At 41.7% G+C, this 22196-nt stretch overlaps 1 protein-coding gene across 1 annotated transcript in view; it reads left to right on the top strand.

Annotated features, from left to right (window-relative positions):
• Positions 1 to 1943: 1943 nt before the first annotated feature.
• Positions 1944 to 22196, top strand: part of vopp1b (VOPP1 WW domain binding protein b) — a gene marked incomplete at both ends in the record, with an annotated part of 102976 nt that continues 82723 nt past the window's right edge. Inside the window, one exon of the mRNA XM_083632293.1 lies at positions 1944 to 1994. Within this exon, the coding sequence (XP_083488419.1) occupies positions 1944 to 1994 (51 nt within the window). The remainder of the gene's footprint in view (positions 1995 to 22196) is intronic.

Here is a 22196-nt window from a genome sequence, read left to right as displayed (position 1 = left end):
ATTCACTCACTACGTGAGAAATGGCATGCTTCTTTGAAAAAGTGCACAATTTTTACAAGCACATTTGTACATTGGACTTGGGGAAATGGTGGCCATCTTGGAATTTTGGTCAAATCTGACTTCCCTCCCAATCTTAAAATAAACCTCATGGTATTCACTCACTATGTGAGAAATGTCATGCTTCTTTGAAAAAGTGCACAATTTCTATAAGCACATTAGACCCGGGAAAATGGCAGCCATCTTGGATTTTAGGTCAAATCTGACTTCCCTCCACATCTGAAAATAAACCTTATGGTATTCACTCACTATCTGATTTGTGAAACTTTTATCCCATTTGTGAAAACTAAAATAATGGGTGATTTCACTGAGATTTCATTGTTTTTTCCGCATCTAGACCGCATAAAACCAGGTCCAGTTCAAAGACCATTACATTTAGACATTTCAAATCTGGGCTAGATTACCAAGGGGACCCTAAACTCTCACCAAGAAACACTTTGAGATTTGTGAAAATGTTATCCTATCTGTGAAAAAAAATAAAAAATAAGATTTAATAGTTTTCCCCCCATCTAGACCGCATAAAACCAGGTCTCGTTCAAAGACCATTACATTTACACATTTCAAATCTGGGCTAGATTACCAAGGGGACCCTAGACTCTCACCAAGAAACACTTTGAGATTTGTCAAAATTGTATCCTATCTGTGAAAATGGAAAAATTTAAGATTTCATTGTTTTTGCCCCATCTAGAGCACATACAACCAGGTCTAGTTCAAAGACCATTACACTTATACGTTTCAAATCTGTTCTAGATTACCAAGGGGACCCTACACTCTCACCAATAAATACATCTGACAATAAACCTTATGGTATTCACTCACTATGTGAGAAATGTCATGCTTCTCTGAGAAGGTGCAACATTTTTATAAGCACATTGTACATTGGACTCGGGGAAACGGCGTCCATCTTGGATTTGAGGTCAAATCTGACTAACCTCCCAATCTTAAAATAAACCTTAAACACTATGTGAGAAATGTCGTGCTTTTTTGAAGAAGTGCACAATTGTTATAAGCACATTTGTACACTGGAAATGGCAACCATCTTGTAATTTTGTTCAAATCTGACTTCCCTCCCAATCTTAAAATAAACGTTATGGTATTCTCTAACTATGTGTGAAATTTCACTTTTCCCCCCTGCTTTTCTCAAAAAGTGCACAATTCCTGTATAGCTAATGCACTCTAGTAATTGCCTCTCAGCAGTCAGTCATTGCAGATCTCTATTGCAGATTTTGCGTCAATTGCGTGTGACTTCTATTGTCAATAAAGATGTAAAAAAAATAGGAACCAATGTCGCTACGAGTCTGTTGTGGCCCTCACAAGGTCCTCACAAGTAGCCTACCGTAAACAGCCGTGTGTGTGTGTGTGTGTGCGTGTGCGTGTGCGTGTGTGTGTGTGTGTGTGTGTGTGTGTGTGTGTGTGTGTGTGTGCGTGTGCGTGCGTGTGCGTGCGTGTGCGTGCGTGCGTGCGTGCGTGTGTGCGTGTGTGTGTGTGTGTGTGTGTGTGTGTGTGTGTGTGTGTGTGTGTGTGTGTGTGTGTGTGTGTGTGTGTGTGTGTGTGTGTGTGTGGGTGTGTGTGCGTGCGTGCGTGTGTGCGTGCGTAAGTGTGTGTTGCGCGTGCGTGCGTGCGTGCAGGGTAAAGGGGCGTGGAATAAGCCAACATCACAAGCTATTATGCAGCCGAAGCAGGCTCTTCATCTCCGGCTGGGGACCGCTCTGAGGCTCGCTCAGGCCGTACAGGCTACCAACATCCAGAGGACAGCGCGCTCTGCTCGGCTCTGCTCTGCGGGGCTGTGGTGTGTGTCTGCGGGCAGCGGAATGACAGCCACGCGCTGATAAAGGAGCGTCTCCATGGCACGTCTCTGTCTCTGGAAGCGGCTTACAGGCGGAGATATGAGGAATCCACTGGCCGGCATAGCCCTGACATTCTGCCTATTTATAGAGGTGAGAGCTGCCATTATTTATTGTCAACATTAACGCTAGTCTGAGTGCTTTCATACAGTTTTAAAATAAATGTTGGAAATCATTTGGAAAGACAATGAGGCGTGTTGTTGGGGGGTCCTCTCTCTGCCAGCAGGCTGCCTGTGATGTAGGTATGCCAAACTCCATTCAAACATTTCGCATTTTAATGCTTTCTTGCGTATTGGCAAATGTTATGCACCTCGTAGAACACGAACTGAGAGAATTATCAAATACATAAGCTGTTTTGGTAACTTTGGCATGTAAATGTCCCACCAAGCAACACTATTCAAAAAATAAAACGTCAACTTTCAGAATTGGTTTAACACTGATTGCACTGATCGCACACTGTAACGTTATTGGTAGCAAGAGACAGGTGAACCAAATCGAAAAGTACAGATTTTGTTAAATTGTGTGCTGCTTGTTGGACAGTATGTATGCCGAACATAAGAGTGGATCCTAAGATTCACCTAAGATATTGACTCGTGTATGTACGTTGATCGACAAACAAGACCACGTCAAATCGCATGTTTTTACATGGAGTTTGGTGGAAATCTACGTATAGGAGCTACCTGTGATGCTGTGATCCTTTGTCTTTGTGAGCAGACTCCCTACTGTACGTACGCATACGGACACACACACACGCACACACGCACGCACGCACGCACGCACGCACGCACACACACACACACACACACACACACACACACACACACACACACACACACACACACACACACACACACACACACACACACACACACACACACAGTATGAGGGGTGGAATGGGCCAATGAAGAACTCACTGAGCAGCCTCTCGCACACACACACACACACACACACACACACACACACACACACACACACACACACACACACACACACACACACACACACACACACACACACACACTTCTTGGACTGTGAGTGTGGTCTGTAGTCTACTGTATTTTCACAGGTTTTTTCACTATGTTGCACTGTTTTTTTTGTGCACACCTTCATAATGGTGTCTGGTGGTGTTGTTTTCATACCTCTCATTCATACATTTCCACTTGATATGTTCTGTGGCTGATTGCTATATTTTAATATTCTGCTATACTCATTATTGCTATTCTATTTTTCTTCATCCTATTATTAATTTGCTGCTGCAAATTTCCCCATATTTCATAATATCTTGTATTTATAAGTCTGTACATGTTGTGGTGGCTCCCATAGTAATATACTGTGATATGATAACCCCCTTTATTAATAGTCCTATATGCTGGTGCTACATGTCCTATATGTTGGCTATATGTTGCAATCATAGACTATAAAATATGGATGTAGCCACCTTGATGTTACATTAATATATCATAATAACAAGATAGTGAGTGAGGTTGCTGTGAACTGTTTACTTGCAGCTTGCTTGGTAGTACAGGTGATGCATGTCACTGTATGATGTCACTTCCGTATGTTCAACAACATGCCATCTGATTGGCTATGGCATCTAAAGCCTTACAGTATAGCTGGTTAAATTAACTCTTACACTAGGGTTGGCACGATGGACATCGTGATGGGCCGATCCCCCATCGACCTCTGAGCCTTCTACATCGGATCATCGTAATTAATTATCTGTTCGAATTAAAATTATGCCGTTTTGATAATAAAAAAGGCCAAGTCCACTTACCGTGACGCGCGGGGGACGTGCCGGCGGCATTAAACAAGCGCACCCAGTTCAGTTCAGGGAAGCCTCCCCTCCCCCTCCTCCCCCTCCTCCGCTCCACTGCTTCTCTGAACTGGGTGTACTTGTTTAATGTCGCCGGGGCGTCCCCCGCGCGTGAGAAGTCGGCAGTGTTGTTGTGAAAACTTTTTAAGACAAAGAAGAAACTTCACGTTTTTCCTGTTTTCAACCCAAAGTGAGTACAATGAATGAATGAATGAATGAATATTTTATTTTCGTGTCAGGACAATTACCTGACCCATCCCACATGGGATTATCGGACACATCAACATTTCATCAGTCTTCAACTGTGAATTTAACTCGCTTGTTTCCAAAGTGAAAGTTGGAGTCGCTACTCGCTCCAGATACAGCAGCTGCGTTTATCTAGCCATTTCTCCTAAACTCTCATTACATTAGGTTCAAAAGCCCACGCGAATCTAACGTTATATCAGCCAGTAATTCAGTCAGTTTTCTGCCAGCTAGTTAAATTCAACACACGCTGTTGGTGAGGATCTGTAACGTTAACGTTATTTGTTTTGCGCCATTCAAATTGCTGGTAGTGACAGCCACTGCCCACCTCAGTCGCCTGGCTCTGTGTTGTAGCACAGAGCAGAGGCTAATAGCCTATCCAAGCCCGCCGGTATCATGTAGAGCTCAGCTCCAGTAGCGGCTGGTGCATTTTTGTCCAGGGAGGGCTATACCAAATATAGGCCTGGACAATGGGGTTGAAATCAATATGATAATCATAAGGATTATTCTCAATATCAATATCATATGTTTCACGTATGCAAAATCAGTGTTCATCTGATTGAACTGAATGGTGATGTCAAACAAACAGTAGCGGCTGGTGCATTTTTGTCGAGGGAGGGCTATACCAAATATAGGCCTGGACAATGGGGTTGAAATCAATATGATAATTATAAGGATTATTCTCAATATCAATATCATATGTTTCACGTATGCAAAATCAGTGTTCATCTCATTGAACTGAATGGTGATGTCAAACAAACCTTACATTTTCACATACCGTAAATTCCGGACTATAAGCCGCGGCTTTTCCCCCGTTTTTTGGCCCTGCGGCTTATATAACGGTGCGGCTTATCTATGGATTTTTTTCAGAAAAAAAAAAAAAAATACAAATAAAATCTCTCTTTTTTAGCACTCTTTCTAACTATAAATCCACTTCTGTTTTAATTTCCTCTCTTGCCCTCTTTTCACCACACCGCGGACACTGTGTGCACTGTAAAAATAAACAAAGGTGGTGTTGTGTTATGTTGTTTTGTTGAAATGTTACGGTAATACGGTAAATGGGAGCTTCCTCAAACAGCCATCTCTTTCCCGACAATCCCCTCTGTGCGTGACCCCTTACATATGGTAATTACGGTAAGCAAACGGCCACTCGGCCAACAACTCCCTCCCCCGACTACCAGGAGAAAATCACAAACTTCGGCGAATTCACACAAAGGAAGATCAAGGAATATTCCATCGAACCGGAGCAGATCATAAATATGGATGAAGTGCCTTTGACGTTCGACCTGCCACTCACTCGGACTGTTAACAAGAAAGGTGAATCGTCGATCACATTGAGAACCACTGGGCACGAGAGAACGAATTTCACTTGTGTTCTGGCCTGCTCTGCATCTGGAGTAAAGCTGCCGCCAATGGTGATTTTTAAGCGGATTACGATGCCGAAAGAGAAAATTCCCAGTGGGATATGCCTCAGAGTCAACAAGAAAGGGTGGATGATGGAAAGTGTCATGAAGGAGTGGCTGGCTGAGTGCTACGTCAAGCGCCCTGGAGGATTCTTTCACAAAAAAAAAGCTTTGCTCGTTCTCGACAGCATGAGGGCTCATATAACAGATTCCGTGAAAGCAGCCATCAAGACCACAAACTCCATTCGGGTTCCGAAAGGCTGGACTGCTGCGTGATGATGACGCCGGCACAGCTGGGCGCCTTCAGAGGCTGTTCGATTCCGACACCGACAGTGACGAAGAGGAGTTCCTTGGTTTTGAGAGTGACAACGAAGGAGAGAGGAGAGTGGTTGACGAAGCCACCCTGAACCTGTTCGTTTCCGACACTGAAGTTGAGGACTTTGCTGGTTTCAGTACGGAGGAAGAAGAGGAAGACGAGGATTAGTGACTTGACTTTGACTCTGACTCTGTTTTTGACGCTGCACCTTCACCTAAAAGATGAAGACAAGGATTACGGTACCTGGTTTGATTGTTGACAGCACCTTTTGTTGAAATGTTAATAAATGGGAGCTTCCCCAAACAGCCATCTCTTTCCCGACATTCCTCTCTGTGCACGAACCCTTACATATGGTAATTAAACATCAAAACACCCGCGGCTTATAGTCCGGTGCGGCTTATATATGTAAAAAACAGTCAATTTTGCTGCTGCGGCTTATATACCGGTGCGCCTTATAGTCCGGAATTTACGGTACTATTCCTGCCATACCTCATTTGATCAGTTTTTAAGTAACATTTGCTTGTCATCATCAATTTAGACAGCAGAAATGTCACTATTAAAATAACTTCATATCAATATCATCACGATGATTCTACTGAAAGACAACAAACAATAATAGGCTATTGAATTAATTATCATCCACTCCAGCCCTAAATCAAGCAAGTAGTAACGGCGTTAGCCTACTAGTACCTTCTGAATCATATGGGCAACAGATTAGACTTCCCACAGAATGTGAATGAGTTACATTACATTACCTATGAGGAAAGCACCGTTCGTACATGCAAATATAGAGTCCGTCAAGAATGCATTGCGTCGCTCTACCTGGCCCCACCTCCACCTGGTTGCTAGATACCAGAGCCCTCCGGAATCCCTTTGTTTTGAGAGTGAACAGCGCATGTGCAATTTACACAGATCCTGCTGCAGCACTGGTGGAAGCCGGAAGTCCCCGGACGGCGTCCGTGGCAGAAAGTAGTTGACCCAAAACAGTACACATGTAGATCATTATGAATCTACATATTTATTGCAGATTATATACTCACTATCTAATATTCACCTCGCTCATAAAAAAAAAAAATATATATATATATACCGTATATATATATTAGGGATGGGCATCGAATTTCGAATTTTCGAATAATCGTTGTTATTATCAAGGTCGACTTTTATTATTGAAATTCGAAATTCGAAATTCGAAATTCGAAAAAAAAAAAAAAAAAAAAAAAAAAAAAATTGAGTGAAATGTTGCATTGTCTCCCCTGATTCTAAGTATAGTCAAATCGCTTGGTTTGAGCAAGTAAAACAATTTTTATAAGCATTTTAAGCAAGGTTTATGGAAAAATGAATGGCGGATGAAATCCCATGAAGAGGGAGAGGGGGTGACTTTGGCACCCCTTTGGCACTCAGACCTGAGCCTACTAAATATTTAATGAACCACTCATGATTGTCAAAACTGTTTTTTATTTTCGAAAATGTCAATGTCATGTAACATGTTCTTTACTTCAGTGGTGCAATGCTTGTTTGAGCTAAAAATCCACAGCAGAAGCTTTTTATATTAATTAATAAAGCCGTAGACTTAGAATCAGGGGAGACAATGCAACATTTCACTGACACAAAAAAAAATAAAAAATAAATAGTGCCAGCCACTTTTGGAGAACGGACGCTCCCAGTGCCAGAGTTTCAGAGCTTTTTTCAGTGATTTCTCGAGGCCCACAGAATATTGTGTGATATTACTATGTAAACAATGAACATGCAAAAAGAACGATGAGACTCTTTTCTATCATCAGCAAAAACAGGTTTATTGATATCATTTTCCGTTCTTTAGTTATCAGCCGGAGAAGATAGCTTGATTTAACAAAAAAGAGCAGTTTTTTTCTAGAAGCTGAGATAATGGCCCTTTTGTGAAATTAAACATTTCAAACACATCACTGACTCTGAAGCTAATTTTCTGATGTAGTCACACCTCAAAAATAATTTCCTTCAATAAAACAGTGAAGGCCAGGGAATTTTGTTTGGCAGAATAATATTTTTAGCTGCAACCAGCAGCGCTGGCCCCTGCGTGCGCTGCTGGTTGCAGCTTCTTGCTGATCTTGATTTGCTGCTGGTGGGCATCGGATATTCTGGCTTGCGTTTGCCAACCCTGTCCTGCTGCCTGGGTCTGTCTGGGTCAGTGTTGTGTGCTGCTCTGCGTGCCCCACCCCCCCCCCCCCCCGCCCCGCCTCAACTGCACACTCCTCCTTATGGGAGGTGGCTCTCTGCTGAGTTTGCTCTGCACTGTGAAGGGTGCGCGTCGGCGACATCCAGCTTTTTCCGCGTGTGTTTGTCACCGGCTACTACTGTATGCTTCCAGTTGAGAATAATAACGGCTGATCATGCGAATGGGCTGTCGGCGACAGCCTGTCGCAGCGGACATGGAGGAGCTCAATTGTGGGAGCAGATTGGCTGCTGCCTGCTGCAGGCACATCTAACGTTAAAACGCTTCATGCATATCGATGCATACGGATGCGATGCGATTTCCGTTTCCCCAACGACTTATTCTCTGTTTTTCTCTGCCTTTCTGTTAACCTGGAGAGCACTGTCGCCACCTAAGGGTTCTGTAAAATAGGTTATAGACCTCCAATAGCTACAATAGTTGTACAGGAGCTGCGGAAGGCTTTGATCGACGTCCCACCGTCAAAAAACGCATTGGACGTCGAAAGACGTCCGTGGCACTCTACGTCACTATTTAATTGGACGTCGAAAGACGTCCATGGCACTCAATGAGTTAACATTTTTATTTTTATTTTCGAATTTCGAATTAAATTCGAATTTGGCCAGCGAATTTCGAATAGTGTTTTTGCTAGAAATGCCCATCCCTAATATATATACAGTATAACGTTTTATTTCCCCCTCCTTCTTGTAGGTGGGGCGGCGCCCTGGCGCCCTCTAGTGGCCGGCCGCCACTGCTCAGCTATCCTGTTGTTAACGTGAACGCATTGCAGTGGCTAGCCAAATGGAATTACAGCAACGCAGCGACTTAATAAATAAATAATTATTCCCCCCACCCCCACCCGCCAATGACGATGTCATCGTCCAACACGATGTTTCACTGTAAAACAATCACGATGGGTATTTGGCACAACCCTATCTTACACAACACTTGACGACACCCATTGGTTTCTGGACTCCCTTTTTGAAGCTAGTTTCGCATTGTGACCGTCACCTTCTTTTTTGCTTTTTTGCTTTTGACCCAGGATGGCCATATTTGGACAAGAAGAGTGGCGGCTGCTATTGGTCTGTGATTGGCGAGTTGTCAATCATGCTTCAAAACTGTCCGTGTATCAAATGCACGGAAGCTACCTAGCTAGCTAGGTAGGTACCTGCTTAATGAGTTACCTGGTTTGAATGTAGGTGACAGAGAAATCATTGGTTTCAGACGTCCTCAAGGTAGCATCGTGCGCCGGGGGCAGTCAGGCAGCGTTTCCCCCTGCCATCCTGCATTTAGAAAATTCCCCGAAATGGAGAATGGCAGTGGCAAGGAAAACTCTGTGTGTGTTCAACTCGCTTTGAAGTACATTTCAAGCTTTAGCTCAACTTGCCTAGCTAATAGCCTGACATCGCCAGACCAATTCGCAAATGCAATCTGCCAGCCTTTCGTGTCCCCGGCTTCCGTTTAAATCCACATTGCGTCCACAGCAGCGAGCACATCAGAAGGCAGCAGCCGAAATATCCAAACTTTTTTACAACGATCGGTAACATCAGCTACACTAACGTTAGCAGACGTTATTAACAATGGGTTATTCTGGAACACATTGTGCAGTGCGTGGCTGTCAGCCCTCTACTAAACGGCTTTGTCCCTGCAAGTCGGCAAAATAAAATGCGAAACAATGCGCGTTTCCAACCACTGCTATTTTGCGAATTATAGAGCTGACAATCACCTTGTGTTTGAGGCTGTCTGAGCTACTGATCAGCTGCTAGACCCGATATACAGCTCTGTTAAACACATCTAACGTTTCATGATGATCTACAAGTAGACAAAGGTACCATAACGCCATTTCTGGATTACCAGGTGCGACTCGGCAAACTAACGTTATAATCCCAACCCGATCTCCAATTTTTTTTTTAAATAGCAACGTTTGTGGACCAACGTTGCTATGTTACAATTTCGTCTCCGAAATTGTAAAATGGTAATCCACGGAGCAGATAGTAAGTGAATACAATTTCATTCAAGTCTAGAAGTGAGTCGCCTTAAAGTTAATATCCCAGTCTTCTTCTGTTTACCACGGTGGGTATTGTGCTGCGTATTTACCATGATTTACCGTGTGTAGCCCTATTTTGTGGAGGCTATACACGGCATGTCATGTTTTGCAGTGATCAAGGCAAACTGTGTTGTCTTTGAATGGAGAGACACCTAACGTTAGTCTGGCTGACTGTGATTGACAGAGGAGAGGACTGTAACCTAACATTAGTCTGGCTGACTGTGAGAGAGGAGACGACTGTAACCTAACGTTAGTCTGACTGTGAGAGAGGAGACTACTGTCACTGTAACCTAACATTAGGCTGACTGACTGTGACAGAGGAGAGGACTGTAACCTAACGTTAGTCTAACTGTGACAGAGGAGAGGAGTGTAGCCTAACGTTAGTCTGACTGACTGTGACAGAGGAGAGGACTGTAACCTAACGTTAGTCTGGCTGACGCATCGGAGCTTTTGAGATTGTTCATCGCGTTGCCGTCCACCGCCATTGATTCCTCAAAATACGCTATAATCCTGCCTGTAGTTACGTTCGGCCATTTACACATATTATCTTCCCATGTGTCCACTGTCAACGGGTGTGGGATAGACACTCTTTCGTTAGATAGGAGACTCGCAGAATGATCCCAAGTTTGCATTTTTTCGGCGGTCGCTATGGCTACTACGGTAGTACGTTACGCTTCTCTGTATTCACAAACACCGGAAGAGACAGACACGATCGCGGCCGAGTCCGGAAGCAAACCGGAAGTGCCCAGGAAACCTGTCTATAGTTTTGTTCTCCTTCGTCTTTTAGCGAGGTCATAATGTGTTATGGGATATCCATTCCTACCCTACCTAAGGAGTCATTGCATGCTTCCTTGAAAATTTGCCAAAAATAGGTACCTAGGAAAGGTTGCAAAACTCAAAACTTATACAGGTGAATTTCTTGCGTTTCATACACAGCCAGTCTGCTTTAACATCAATTTTACTATGGGACCAAGAAGACTTGAAACTAGTGAATGAGACCATAAACTCATAGTAAAGTGTTGACTGAGGTCATAAATTGGTCGTGTCATTTTCCCATTCACTTCTATACAATCAGACTTCATTTTGCGGGTGAGTTTACATTAAAGTTGTCATGAAATTAGGTGTAGAGACCGAAACCTTTTTTTGGTAAACATTATTTTTTATACATACATACACATATACACTTACAACACTTAAGAGCAAGGGGTACACTGTGAGCAGGTTGAAAACATGTGTTGTATGGCTTCTAAGAGCCATTTAACATTTAATGGAGCACTTTATAATCCCCCTGCCCAGCTACCCCACACACAGACTAACATGTAACCCCCCACCCCTCCCACGCATACACACACGCATGCACACACACCCACATACATACAAGAATTAAATGGGGGGGGGATAAGGAAAGGGAAAAGAAACAAAAGAAACCATAACCAAACAAAAAAGGAAGGTGAGTTACACCTGCTGCTCGGCTGGAAGCCTCTGAAGGCTATTTATTTACATATGAAAGAAAGGGTTCCCATCTATCAGTACATTTTCCAACAACACCTTTTAGTGAGAACTTAATTTTTTTAGTTTAAGGAAACTCATCATGTCCTCTAACCATGAAGCTGCTGATGGATGACCAGGTGATTTCCAAGATAGTAACATTCTCCTTCATGCGAGGATGGAGGAAAAGGCAAATATGTGTCTAGGTGTTTGGTGCGCAAGTTTAAAATAATACCAGGAACGCCAAAAATAACAATCGGGACACAGCTGCAAGATGTCGGATAGGGTTTTAAAGAATATGTCCTAAAATGAACATAAATTGTGGCTACATCTGTCACATCTGTTGATAGTCTGACAGTCTGGCTTTAGAATGTCATGAAATTAGGTGTAGAGACCGAAACCTCTTTTTTTAATACCAGGCTGTAAACATGTTTATTTCTGTTGTAAATTTGGGCATTTTAACAGGGGTCTGTGGGGATTTACTCAGTTTTGGAGCCAGCCTCAAGTGGCCATTCCAGGAACTTTGGTGTAATTTTTCACAACCGGGGGTGGGGCTTGGTTACAATGATGAGCACAGGCTATTTAAGTTGACTTTGTATTAGTGTGTGTGTGTGTGTGTGTGTGTGTGTGTGTGTGTGTGTGTGTGTGTGTGTGTGTGTGTGTGTGTGTGTGTGTGTGCGTGCGTGCGTGCGTGCGTGTATTTCTTGTAATGTTTGTCAGTACACCATGTCACTAAACATTTTGTCCCTCCAAATTTGCTCTTGGCTTCAATATAAGTATACTTTTCAGTGGGATGGAAAGGATTTGCATGCTGCTATACTGTACGTATTTGTTTATCATTTGAGGAGGGTGAGGGGAGGGCTATGAGTTGGCCATACTTCTCCATCTGACACTCATGTCTGTTGATGTACAATTCATCATCACCATCATCACCACCACCATCTTGTCAGTGCATCCATTTGGAATGTGGGCAGCCCAGTGGGAATCAAGCCCCATAGCCCTACAGTAGTAACTGCTGTGCTCACTAGGGTTCTACCCAGCATTGCCGATCGTGTCCTTTAATATTTCAAATAGTGGTATAAATTCAGGACACATTAAAACTGTGTTTATTGAGCTTAAAAACAAGTGATATAGGCTTAGGCTGTATAAAGAATTACATAATTAGGCATGTAGATTTATATTTTTTATTTGAAAGTATAAACAGCCAATAAGACTCAATTAACTTAATTATCATTTCCAGAGATGCAACCGTGCTTTTCCAGTCACACGGTGCGCTATCTGGTGTGGCGATGGTCCAGCTGGTTGTCTCGTCCAGGCAGAAAACAATAGCATCCCGATAATATAATAGATCTATATAGCGTCCACGTTAGCAAGCAGGCAGAAAACACTAGCCTACGTTAACAAGCATGCGGAAAACACTAGCCTCTACATTAGCATCATGCTACAGTTCTCTGACGATAGGATAGCATGCAAAACTTTAGCCGTACAAACACACTTATTACAAAGTACAGAAGCTATCATCCACTGTGCATTGAACAAAGGCTTGATCTCGTATTTTTATGATGATTTCCTACACGATAATGTTCAGAATATAGATAAAGTAAGATGGGAAAAGGATCTTCAAATTGAATATGACAAAGAGAGCTGGGAATAAGCTATTAGAGCCTGTCATTGTATGTTTTTCTGTAATAGATTCAAGGAGATGCAATATCGAATATTACACAGACAACATAGAACGCCTCAATTCCTGAATAAAATTGACCCGAACAGATCCCCCCTTTGTACCAAATGTAAAGTGGCAGTTGGAAGTTATATACATTGTCTTTGGGAATGTCCGAAAATAGCCAGATTCTGGATGTGCATAACAAAGGAGCTGAGTTCAATTTTAGAATGTGGTATTTGCTTAGATCCAGGGCAGTTTTTGTTGGGGCTCCCTCCCAAATCAGGGGTGCTAGATCCACAAAGATCTAAGCTATTAAACAAACTTCTTTACCTGGCAAGGAGATGTATACTATTAAATTGGATCCAAGAAAAAAACCCATCTGTAACGCAGGGGTACAGAGAAATCTTGAGAGTACTTGCTTTGGAAGCCCATAGCTGACTCAATTCAAATGATAATTTAAACTTGAAAATGGTAATGTAATTCCTCAATAACATTATCATTTTCAACACGTGTGTGTTATTTCAGTAAAAAAAAGAAATTAAAATGGAATAATCCAATTTTCATTTTCATTTTCATATACTTGTAAGGGCTTTCTATGACTATATAATAATTAAAATGGCAAGCTGTTTGATATTTAATTTTCAAAGTCCATAGCCCGCTCTACAATGGACTATATTAAAATGGTAATTTAAATTTGGTAATGAAAATGGTGCAATTTGGAGCCAAAAAAAAACAAACCTTCTACTAGATGTCAAATTCGACGAGCTTTCCAACGGCGTCAGTCCCGTGTCTGCCTTTATTTTTGGCTCCAAATTGCACCAATTTTAAACCGAAGTATATATGTCGGGAGATGTCTTCACGCACAAAGTTTCATGCAGTTTAAGCCATTTTCCTAGGAGTTATAAGCATCTGATGTTGTAACTACAAACCTCTGGGTCTGTTTACTTCCACGGTCAACTGGGGCAGCCTGAAAGTAGCCAATGAGTGACATCCTCCTAAGTGAAGGCCCGCCTTGACGAGCGGCCTGACAGATTGCCATTTCCAATTGAGTTTTGTCAGTGATAGCGCACGAAGTGAACATGCAATACACGGGAGGCGCTGTTTTGCTATTTTCCATTTGAATAGAGTACATTGCAAAGCATGTTCAGTCTTTGATAATGTAATGTCGAATGTCAAACATGTAATGTCAAATACAAATGCATTTTCATTTGAATTGTGACTTAACTAATGCTTGCAGGGATGGAAAATTAGGCTGGATTTTTTGGATTGCATTTACATCTCCACATTTAAATTACAAGTTTGATATAGTCCATTGAAAAGCAGTATGACTAAATTAAAATGAAATGTCAAATACCATTTAAATGATCATTTGACATTTTCTACAAAAATGCATTTTAATTTGAATTGTGACTTAAATAATGCTTGCAGAGATGGAAAATTAGGCTGCATTTTTCGGATTGCATTTTCATTACCAAATTTAAATTACCATTTTAATATAGTCCATTGTAGAGCGGGCTATGGACTTTGAAAATTAAATGTCAAACAGCTTGTCATTTTAATTCTTATATAGTCATAGAAAGCCCTTACAAGTATATGAAAATGAAAATTGGATTATTCCATTTTAATTTTAATTTTTACTGAAATAACACACACATGTGTTGAAAATGATAATGTTATTGAGGAATTACATTACCATTTTCAAGTTTAAATTATCATTTGAATTGAGTCAGCTATGGGCTTCCATAACTTCCTATGGAGAGACTCAGCGCTACAATGAAAGATAATGAAAACAACTTTATGAAAATATGGCAGCCACTAATAAATTACCTGCCCCAGGATCTAAGCAAGAAAAAAAAACCTGCATGGATACAACTGGGACGTATCCTCAGTGATGTACCCTGGGGTCATAGTGCGCTGCTTAGGAAGGCTAAAGCAAATTTCTTTTTCAAAATAATTAAAGATGCAAAAGGAAACAGCAAAAAACTATGGAAAGCCATTGACAAACTCTCAGGTTAAGAATATCCAAATTGTGGAGTTATACAGATTAAACTTAATGGAACACCTGTTGCTGACAGCCTGACTATTGCTAACAGTTTTAATGATTATTTTATCAATTCTGTTTTGGATCTGGGTGTATATCCTCCACCACTTCAACTCCCTGAAATCTTAAATGATGGAGACTCTATGAATTTGAAACCCACAAATGAAGCAAAGGTCAAAAAAATTGTGTCATCATTGTCAAATTCGAGGGCAAAAGACCTATATGGGCTTGACACAGTCTTTCTGAAAAAACATGGAAATTACCTAACAATCCCAATTACTCAAATAATAAACCAATCATTTCAGGAAAGTATATTCCCCAGGGCCTTGAAACATGCCATTGTAACTCCTGTACACAAGTCTGGAGATAAGCAGGAAGTATCCAACTATAGACCTATTAGCATACTTCCTGCCATATCAAAGGCTGTTGAAAAAGTGGCTGTAGAACAACTGGTAGCTCATTTTGATGCTGAAACTCTGCTTCATCCTATGCAGTTTGGTTTCAGATCAAAACATTCCACCGAAACAGCTTGTTGCTACTTCATTGAAGGTATTAAATCCAACCTGGACAAAGGTGGGGTTGTAGGCGCAGTATTTCTTGACCTACGCAAGGCTTTCGATACTGTAAATCACCATATACTTCTCTCCAAACTGTCTAATTACAAACTTTCCTCACACACACTAAACTGGATAAAATCATATATATCAGGCTGTACCCAATGTGTTCGGATAAATGATGTGTTGTCATCCTCTAAAGCCTGCACAATAGGAGTACCTCAGGGCTCAATCTTTGGACCATTATTATTCAGCGTATATATCAATGATCTGCCATCTGTATGTGATGGAGTGGAAATATTGATGTATGCTGATGATACAGTCATATACACTCATGGCAAAGACGCATCTCATGTTGCTGCCAAACTCTCACTAGCTATGGACAAAGTGGCAACGTGGCTAAAGGACTCCTGTCTAACCTTGAATGTTGGAAAGACAGTCACCATGTATTTCTCTAACAAACAGAGACATGGTGATTGTCCTGACATTTTTGTAAATGGACAAAAAATAAAAAATGTTGATGAGTTTAAATACTTAGGCATCATTTTGGATCCCACTCTGAGCTTTAAAAAGCATATAAGGAAAATGAGCCAGACACTGAAATACAATCTAGCCAATTTTAGACAAATTAGAAACTCACTCACCACTGTGGCATCCAAGATCTTTTTAAACGCAATGATTTTCTCTCATTTTTCCTACTGTATATTATGTTGGTCTCAGGCAAATAAGACAACCCTAAAGCCACTTGAGTCACTCTACAAACAAGCCCTGAAAATATTTGATAAGAAAGCACGACAATATCACTACTGCCATATAATCTCCCGATATAAAATGTTAACTTTTCAAAATACAATTATGTACTCCAATATCCGTATGGTTTTTAAGATCATATATAATGCTGCTCCCCCACCCCTAAAGACCTTTGTGCAACTCTGCTCTGAGACCAGCAGCAGAACTACAAGGTCGACCTCAAGGGGGGAGTGTAGAGTCCCAAAAAGAGGCTCTGCCTTTGCTCAATCCTGCTTCTCATTTAAAGCTATACAGGACTGGAACAAACTCCCCACTGACCTGAAAGTCTGTACAGATTTTAATACTTTTTCACATGAAGTTAAGAAATGGATTATAAATAACCAACAATGCCCACATTAGTCTGCTTTATTACTAATTCGTCTTTTCAGAACTGCATAATGTGATATTTATACCTTGTGTAGTGTATATAAATTGTGATTATGTATGTATGATCTGTAGTGATATGTATAATCTGTATAAGGAAGATGTGTTGATATATATATATATGTTGTATATATATATATATATATATGTTGTAATATAATATATTGTATTGTTGTCTGTGTTGGCAACCCTGCCCTGGGACTGCAGATGGAAAATAGCAATTTGCTATAATCTGGTGCAAAGCATCTTTTCTCTTTGAGATCAATGTTATTTTTTGCACATGGTCCCTGACAAATAAACTAATAAACTAAACTAATAGGATGTTTCGGGTCTCGCAACATCATACACCCTCGCCCAGGTGACCCAGCCGGGGCTGGCCAAGCCCCAACTTACGTCCCAGTAGCTACCCACGGTCAGCCCTCTAGGAAGGGTCGAAGGTGGTCACGTGGTCATGGCCAGGGCCTGCTCCGGAACTACTCTGCTGGGACCGGGGGGGGGGAGGGCTCTGGTACGTAGAGGGACCGGGCTCTGTGGGTTGCCACCCGGCCGGGCTCCTCCCTCGTCTCACCAGGTCTACGACCTGTGCGCTGCACCAGACTCCCCCGCTCCAAAAATCTCATTCCGACGTGATGGTATCTTGGTGGATACCATGCAGTACCAGTAATTGGTGGCACAAGCAATATACTCCAAAGAGGAAGCACGGCGGTAGAGTGGAAAGCTCCAGAAACCCTTTTACATTTCACTTGAAATGGAAAGTTGTGTGTATAAAGAGAGGATGTGTGTGTAAGTAGCCTACCAAGCAGTGGTGTTGTGTGTGTGGAGGATATCTAAGACAAAAATGATGACCCCCCCCCCCCCCACACACACACTTTGTTGTCTTTTCTTTTTTGCCGTTTTGTTGTGTTTTGGGATGTATTTGTATCGGGATGTGTTTATGTTTTGTGTGATGTCTGTCTTTTATATGGGTTACAAATCATAGACTTACGAGTCTCATTTTGTTCTAAATAAATGATGATGTAATCTGTGAAAAAAAAATCATTATAAAAAAGAAGAAGAAAATAGTAGACTTGGCTTGCTTTGGGTAGCTAGCCACTACGTTAATAGGAAAACACACACGCTATATCAGTGCACAGCAGCGCACACACTGACACACCTCACCGCACTGTCAAAATCCCAACACTCAAGTCCCGCCCAGCCACCCCATTAGCCATATAGCATTTTGGAGAAACGTGATGTACCTCTCTAGACTGACCAATCAGAAGCAGCTAAAGACGAGCAGTACTAGCAAGTTAGTTTGTCACACCTCGTGTGGAGCTGTTTGACAGTGTTATCAAACTATAAAGTGACAGGTCAATATTCTTAACTTGGGGGATTTAACCAGGGCTTACAATTAATTGCGTCGGGAGATAATTTACAGGACACGGTGTCCTGCAGATTTTAATTTACAGGTTTTTGATTAATTTTAAAGGCCAATGTCCTGCAATTACAGAACCATACGGGGCTTTGAAGGACCATACCGGTAGCTTGGAATTGCGCATGGAGAGAATTACAGCATATTGCATGCCTTGCGCAAACACAGCGATTGCGAGACGGGAATCTGATTGGTTTGATTGATATAACGCCAAGGCATTGCCTGGCCACACCTGTGAATAATTCTGCTGCTTAAGACCGCCCAAATTCCGTTTGCGCTGACATTTTGGGGGCGCAGATGACTTGGCACGGCTCTAATTTGCACCTGCGGCAGGTGCCGTGAACATCTGCGTCCCCGCCGAGAATTGCATCCCCACCATATTTCGGGGCTGTTTTAACTTAGAAAACAGGGAGGTCACGTCTACCCAGACAATTCTATCATTTTTAAACAGTTAGGTTTAAAAATGTATAAATCATTACAATATGCTCCCATGAGGTGGGGATGCGTTTAGCGCTGGCCGGGCGGTTTTGAAATGCTTCATTTTTAAATGTTACTACAAGTCGTAAAAGCTGCTTCTACAAATGACATATAGGGTCATTTTTGGGGGAGAAGACAGGCTCATTTGCACGCTTTAAATGAGCAATAATCAAACTGTTTGGAAAGCCGTGCAGTGGAGCAAAGTGAAGTCCAGCTTTCACTGGGGGGCCTTCATTTATTGACCTTTTTCCATTCATGATCTCATCATCCATGATGACATCATACTGCACCTTGAAAGGCCAAACCCATCCCACATCACCACAAACTGCCACTTCTCTCAGGCTTAATATGCACTCCGCTCTAAAACCATTCTTCCTCCCAATGTCCCCAAGCCAAAAACCATGTGGGCGGCTTCTAAAGCAGGAAAACAGGATCTGTATCTGTGGTTGTGTAATGGTCAGCTTTGTCCTCCGGGAACAGAGGAGGACATTTTCTTCTGCTATCAGCGCTTCCAATGAGCCCCAATTAGAGAAAGACAATGAACAAAGCTGGACGGTGTCCATTACTGACAGAGTGTTGGGGACGGAGTAAACATTAGCTCCAAACTAATGTAGATGGATAGGGAACTATAGAAATGTCTTAGCCATATGTGTCTGTGCAATGCCTGGATGAACATTTAATTTTCTAAATATTTTAAGAATATTGGCATTATTTTTTTGTTTCACAAAGTAAGGTTGTTAAAAGCATTCATACACATTTTTTAAATGGATACAATACTCGCAACAGGTATCGATAGTATTGCTAAGTATCGATATATCTTTTTAGAAACGGATAAAATAGTCATTTGCATTGACATTTGCTTCATGAAAAACATACTACTGATTTTCACCTTCCTATCATGGGTGGGTATCTGTTGCTTCAACAAGCTCAAAGTGTTGTGTGACAGGCTGATGACTAGAGCAGCAGTAATCTGCTGTGTAAGTGCAAAGTTTGAATGAGTTTTATCAGGCCTATGGAGAGAAGTGTGCGTCTGTCCATCCGTCTTCCTTTATTTTTATGCCTCATGATGTGTTGTCATTTCCTCCCATCCATGGTATCGAAGATGGTGTCGAGTATCGATATTTTCCTGGGTATCGTATCAAAGTTAGAAATTCTAGTATAGGACGAATCAGCATGTTTGTAACCTGTTTGTTTGGATTGGCTATGTACTTCCGGGGGCAACTGCCGTTCATTTTAAAAAGCAGTTCATGGTGAAACCATGCCTTTTTTTACTCTTAACTACTCCTTCATACTTTAAAGGGATGTGATTTTTTTTTATGTGGGGTTGTATGAGGTACTTGCAGACAGTCACTGTACTACATGCAGTAGAATGCACCCGGCACAGTCCCGGTTTGGAGAAATGGAGACTGGCCATGTCAGGCAAGTAGAGCTGTCTGAGTGTGAACAGGGTCACGAGCAAAAACGTAAAAAGAACAAAAAATACATAAAATGCTTCCATACTGTTCACCTGGCGTAATACAACACAAGCCCTGAGATGCCAAGTTGACTTGAAAATATGTCATTTACACTAGTGCTGCACCATTAATCTAATCGCAATCCCAATCGCGATGTCAGCACGTGCGATTACATAACTGCAAAAGGGTGCGATTATAGTTATTTTTTACATGTCCTTTTGAGTGTGTGTGTGTGCCTCCTCTAAACTAACGTTACACGCGACGCAGCAAACACATGTTTCTCTGCCATCACACTGGGCATCAACCAGAGAGTTCCTTAAACTTTTGTGTAGCCAGTCAGATTAAAAAAGTAGCCGGCTCATGTTCGCAGCGTTTGTTCCGGTGGTCCTTTTTCCAATTAATAAACAAACCTCAAATATGTATCCATGAGGGTGACAATTGAAGGGATTTGGTGTACTAATGCTACTAATACTCTTCAATCCTGCAATCAATATGTAATCAATCAAACTGATCATATCCATCATGTCAGAGGTGAAGCATGTTGGGGACCATATCTGGCTTTTGATAAAGGGCAGATATGGACCTCATTAGGCCTCAATAGTGAGATGAGAGGCCAGAGAGATGAAGTCATTAGACATAGATTAGAACATAATGGAACAGGATGGCACACTCTTCTATGTTTCACTCCCACTTTGTGATTTAGGCTGAGAAGACAAACTAGTTTTATTATTCCTGAGAAACATGCAAAAGGCCCAAACAGTTGCTCTGCCTTCTTCCTGAGGTCAGCTGGGGTCATGTGCTGCAGGCTTGTTTTTGTCACAGTGACCTTGGTTTTTTAACGCTCACTGTTGGCAGCTAGCAGAGCTATCTGGTCACAGGGGGGGGGCTGCCATCTCTCTCTCTCCCTCTCTCTCACACTCTGTCTGTTCATGTCATTACTCCACAGCCAAGCTGTCTCAGTATGGTCCCATTCTCCACGAAACAGCTTGACAAATAACCTATTGATATGTTTGTGTGAGCCACCAAACACGCCGACCTGCCATGCCTGCCTTCTAGGGCTGGGTTCAAAAAAATCAATTCTCCGATTTTTAATCGATTTTTATTTTAATCCTTTGATATCGATTCATATGGCCAGAGATCGATTTTTTTTATTAAATTTCTTCTTTTTCTTCTTTCTTTTTTTAAAAATAAACAGGCTAAAATATTATGCTGTGTGTGGGAGTTGAAACATAGATTCAAGTTGACGTTTATTTATGTTTGTAGTTGAAACAAAAACATAAATACTGTAGGCTACATAAATGGAAATGTTTGATCATTAATATCTACTTTTAGAAATTATACAGGCTGAAATCAAATCACTGTGCATAATTGTGAAAGTGTCTTTATTGACAGATGAAAAGGCTGTTATTTACCCTTTGTCACCACCTGGTGAGTAAATATATGTGTAACTAAAACCATTCAAATTAACAACCAGTCCGCAACTTTTTTTCCCCATGTATCTACTTGGCGCAAAAAAGGTTGGGAACCCCTGTGTTACATAACTGGACAGTCATGTAATAGACCTTATTCGATTGACGTCACTCACGTACGGGCACGGCACTGCCGCCATGTTGTTGACATAGCGCAGCCGCTTTAAGTGACAGCCTATGTAAGAGCAGAGTTTATAGGAAGCTAGCCGCCGTTAGCGTTACCTGTATCGTTCCAATTGTGTTCGGATGGTGACTTGCGTTACACACGGCTGTAGTAATGACAGCAATAAAGTCCCCGTGGTTTGTTTCTATCTCTACCGTCCACAGACGTGAAGGGAGCGAGACGGAGGATACGTCAGCAGCACAGGAGATGTGTGGATAGTTAGGAGAGACAGGTGAAACTTTCTGAGAGCTCCTCACACCAAAGTCTGTTCACCTCGTTCTTTCTTTTGTTTATTATTACAGGCATTAACGGCAGCATACAAACAACAACTCTGGGGTTTTTATTGCTGTCATCACTATCGCTATTTTGTAATGGAACAGAAACGACAATAA

The sequence above is a fragment of the Poromitra crassiceps genome (assembly GCF_964638095.1).
Source record: "Poromitra crassiceps genome assembly, chromosome: 2".
NCBI lineage: Eukaryota > Metazoa > Chordata > Actinopteri > Beryciformes > Melamphaidae > Poromitra > Poromitra crassiceps.
Note: the sequence above shows the minus strand (reverse complement) of the source record. Positions and strands in the feature narration are given on the sequence as shown.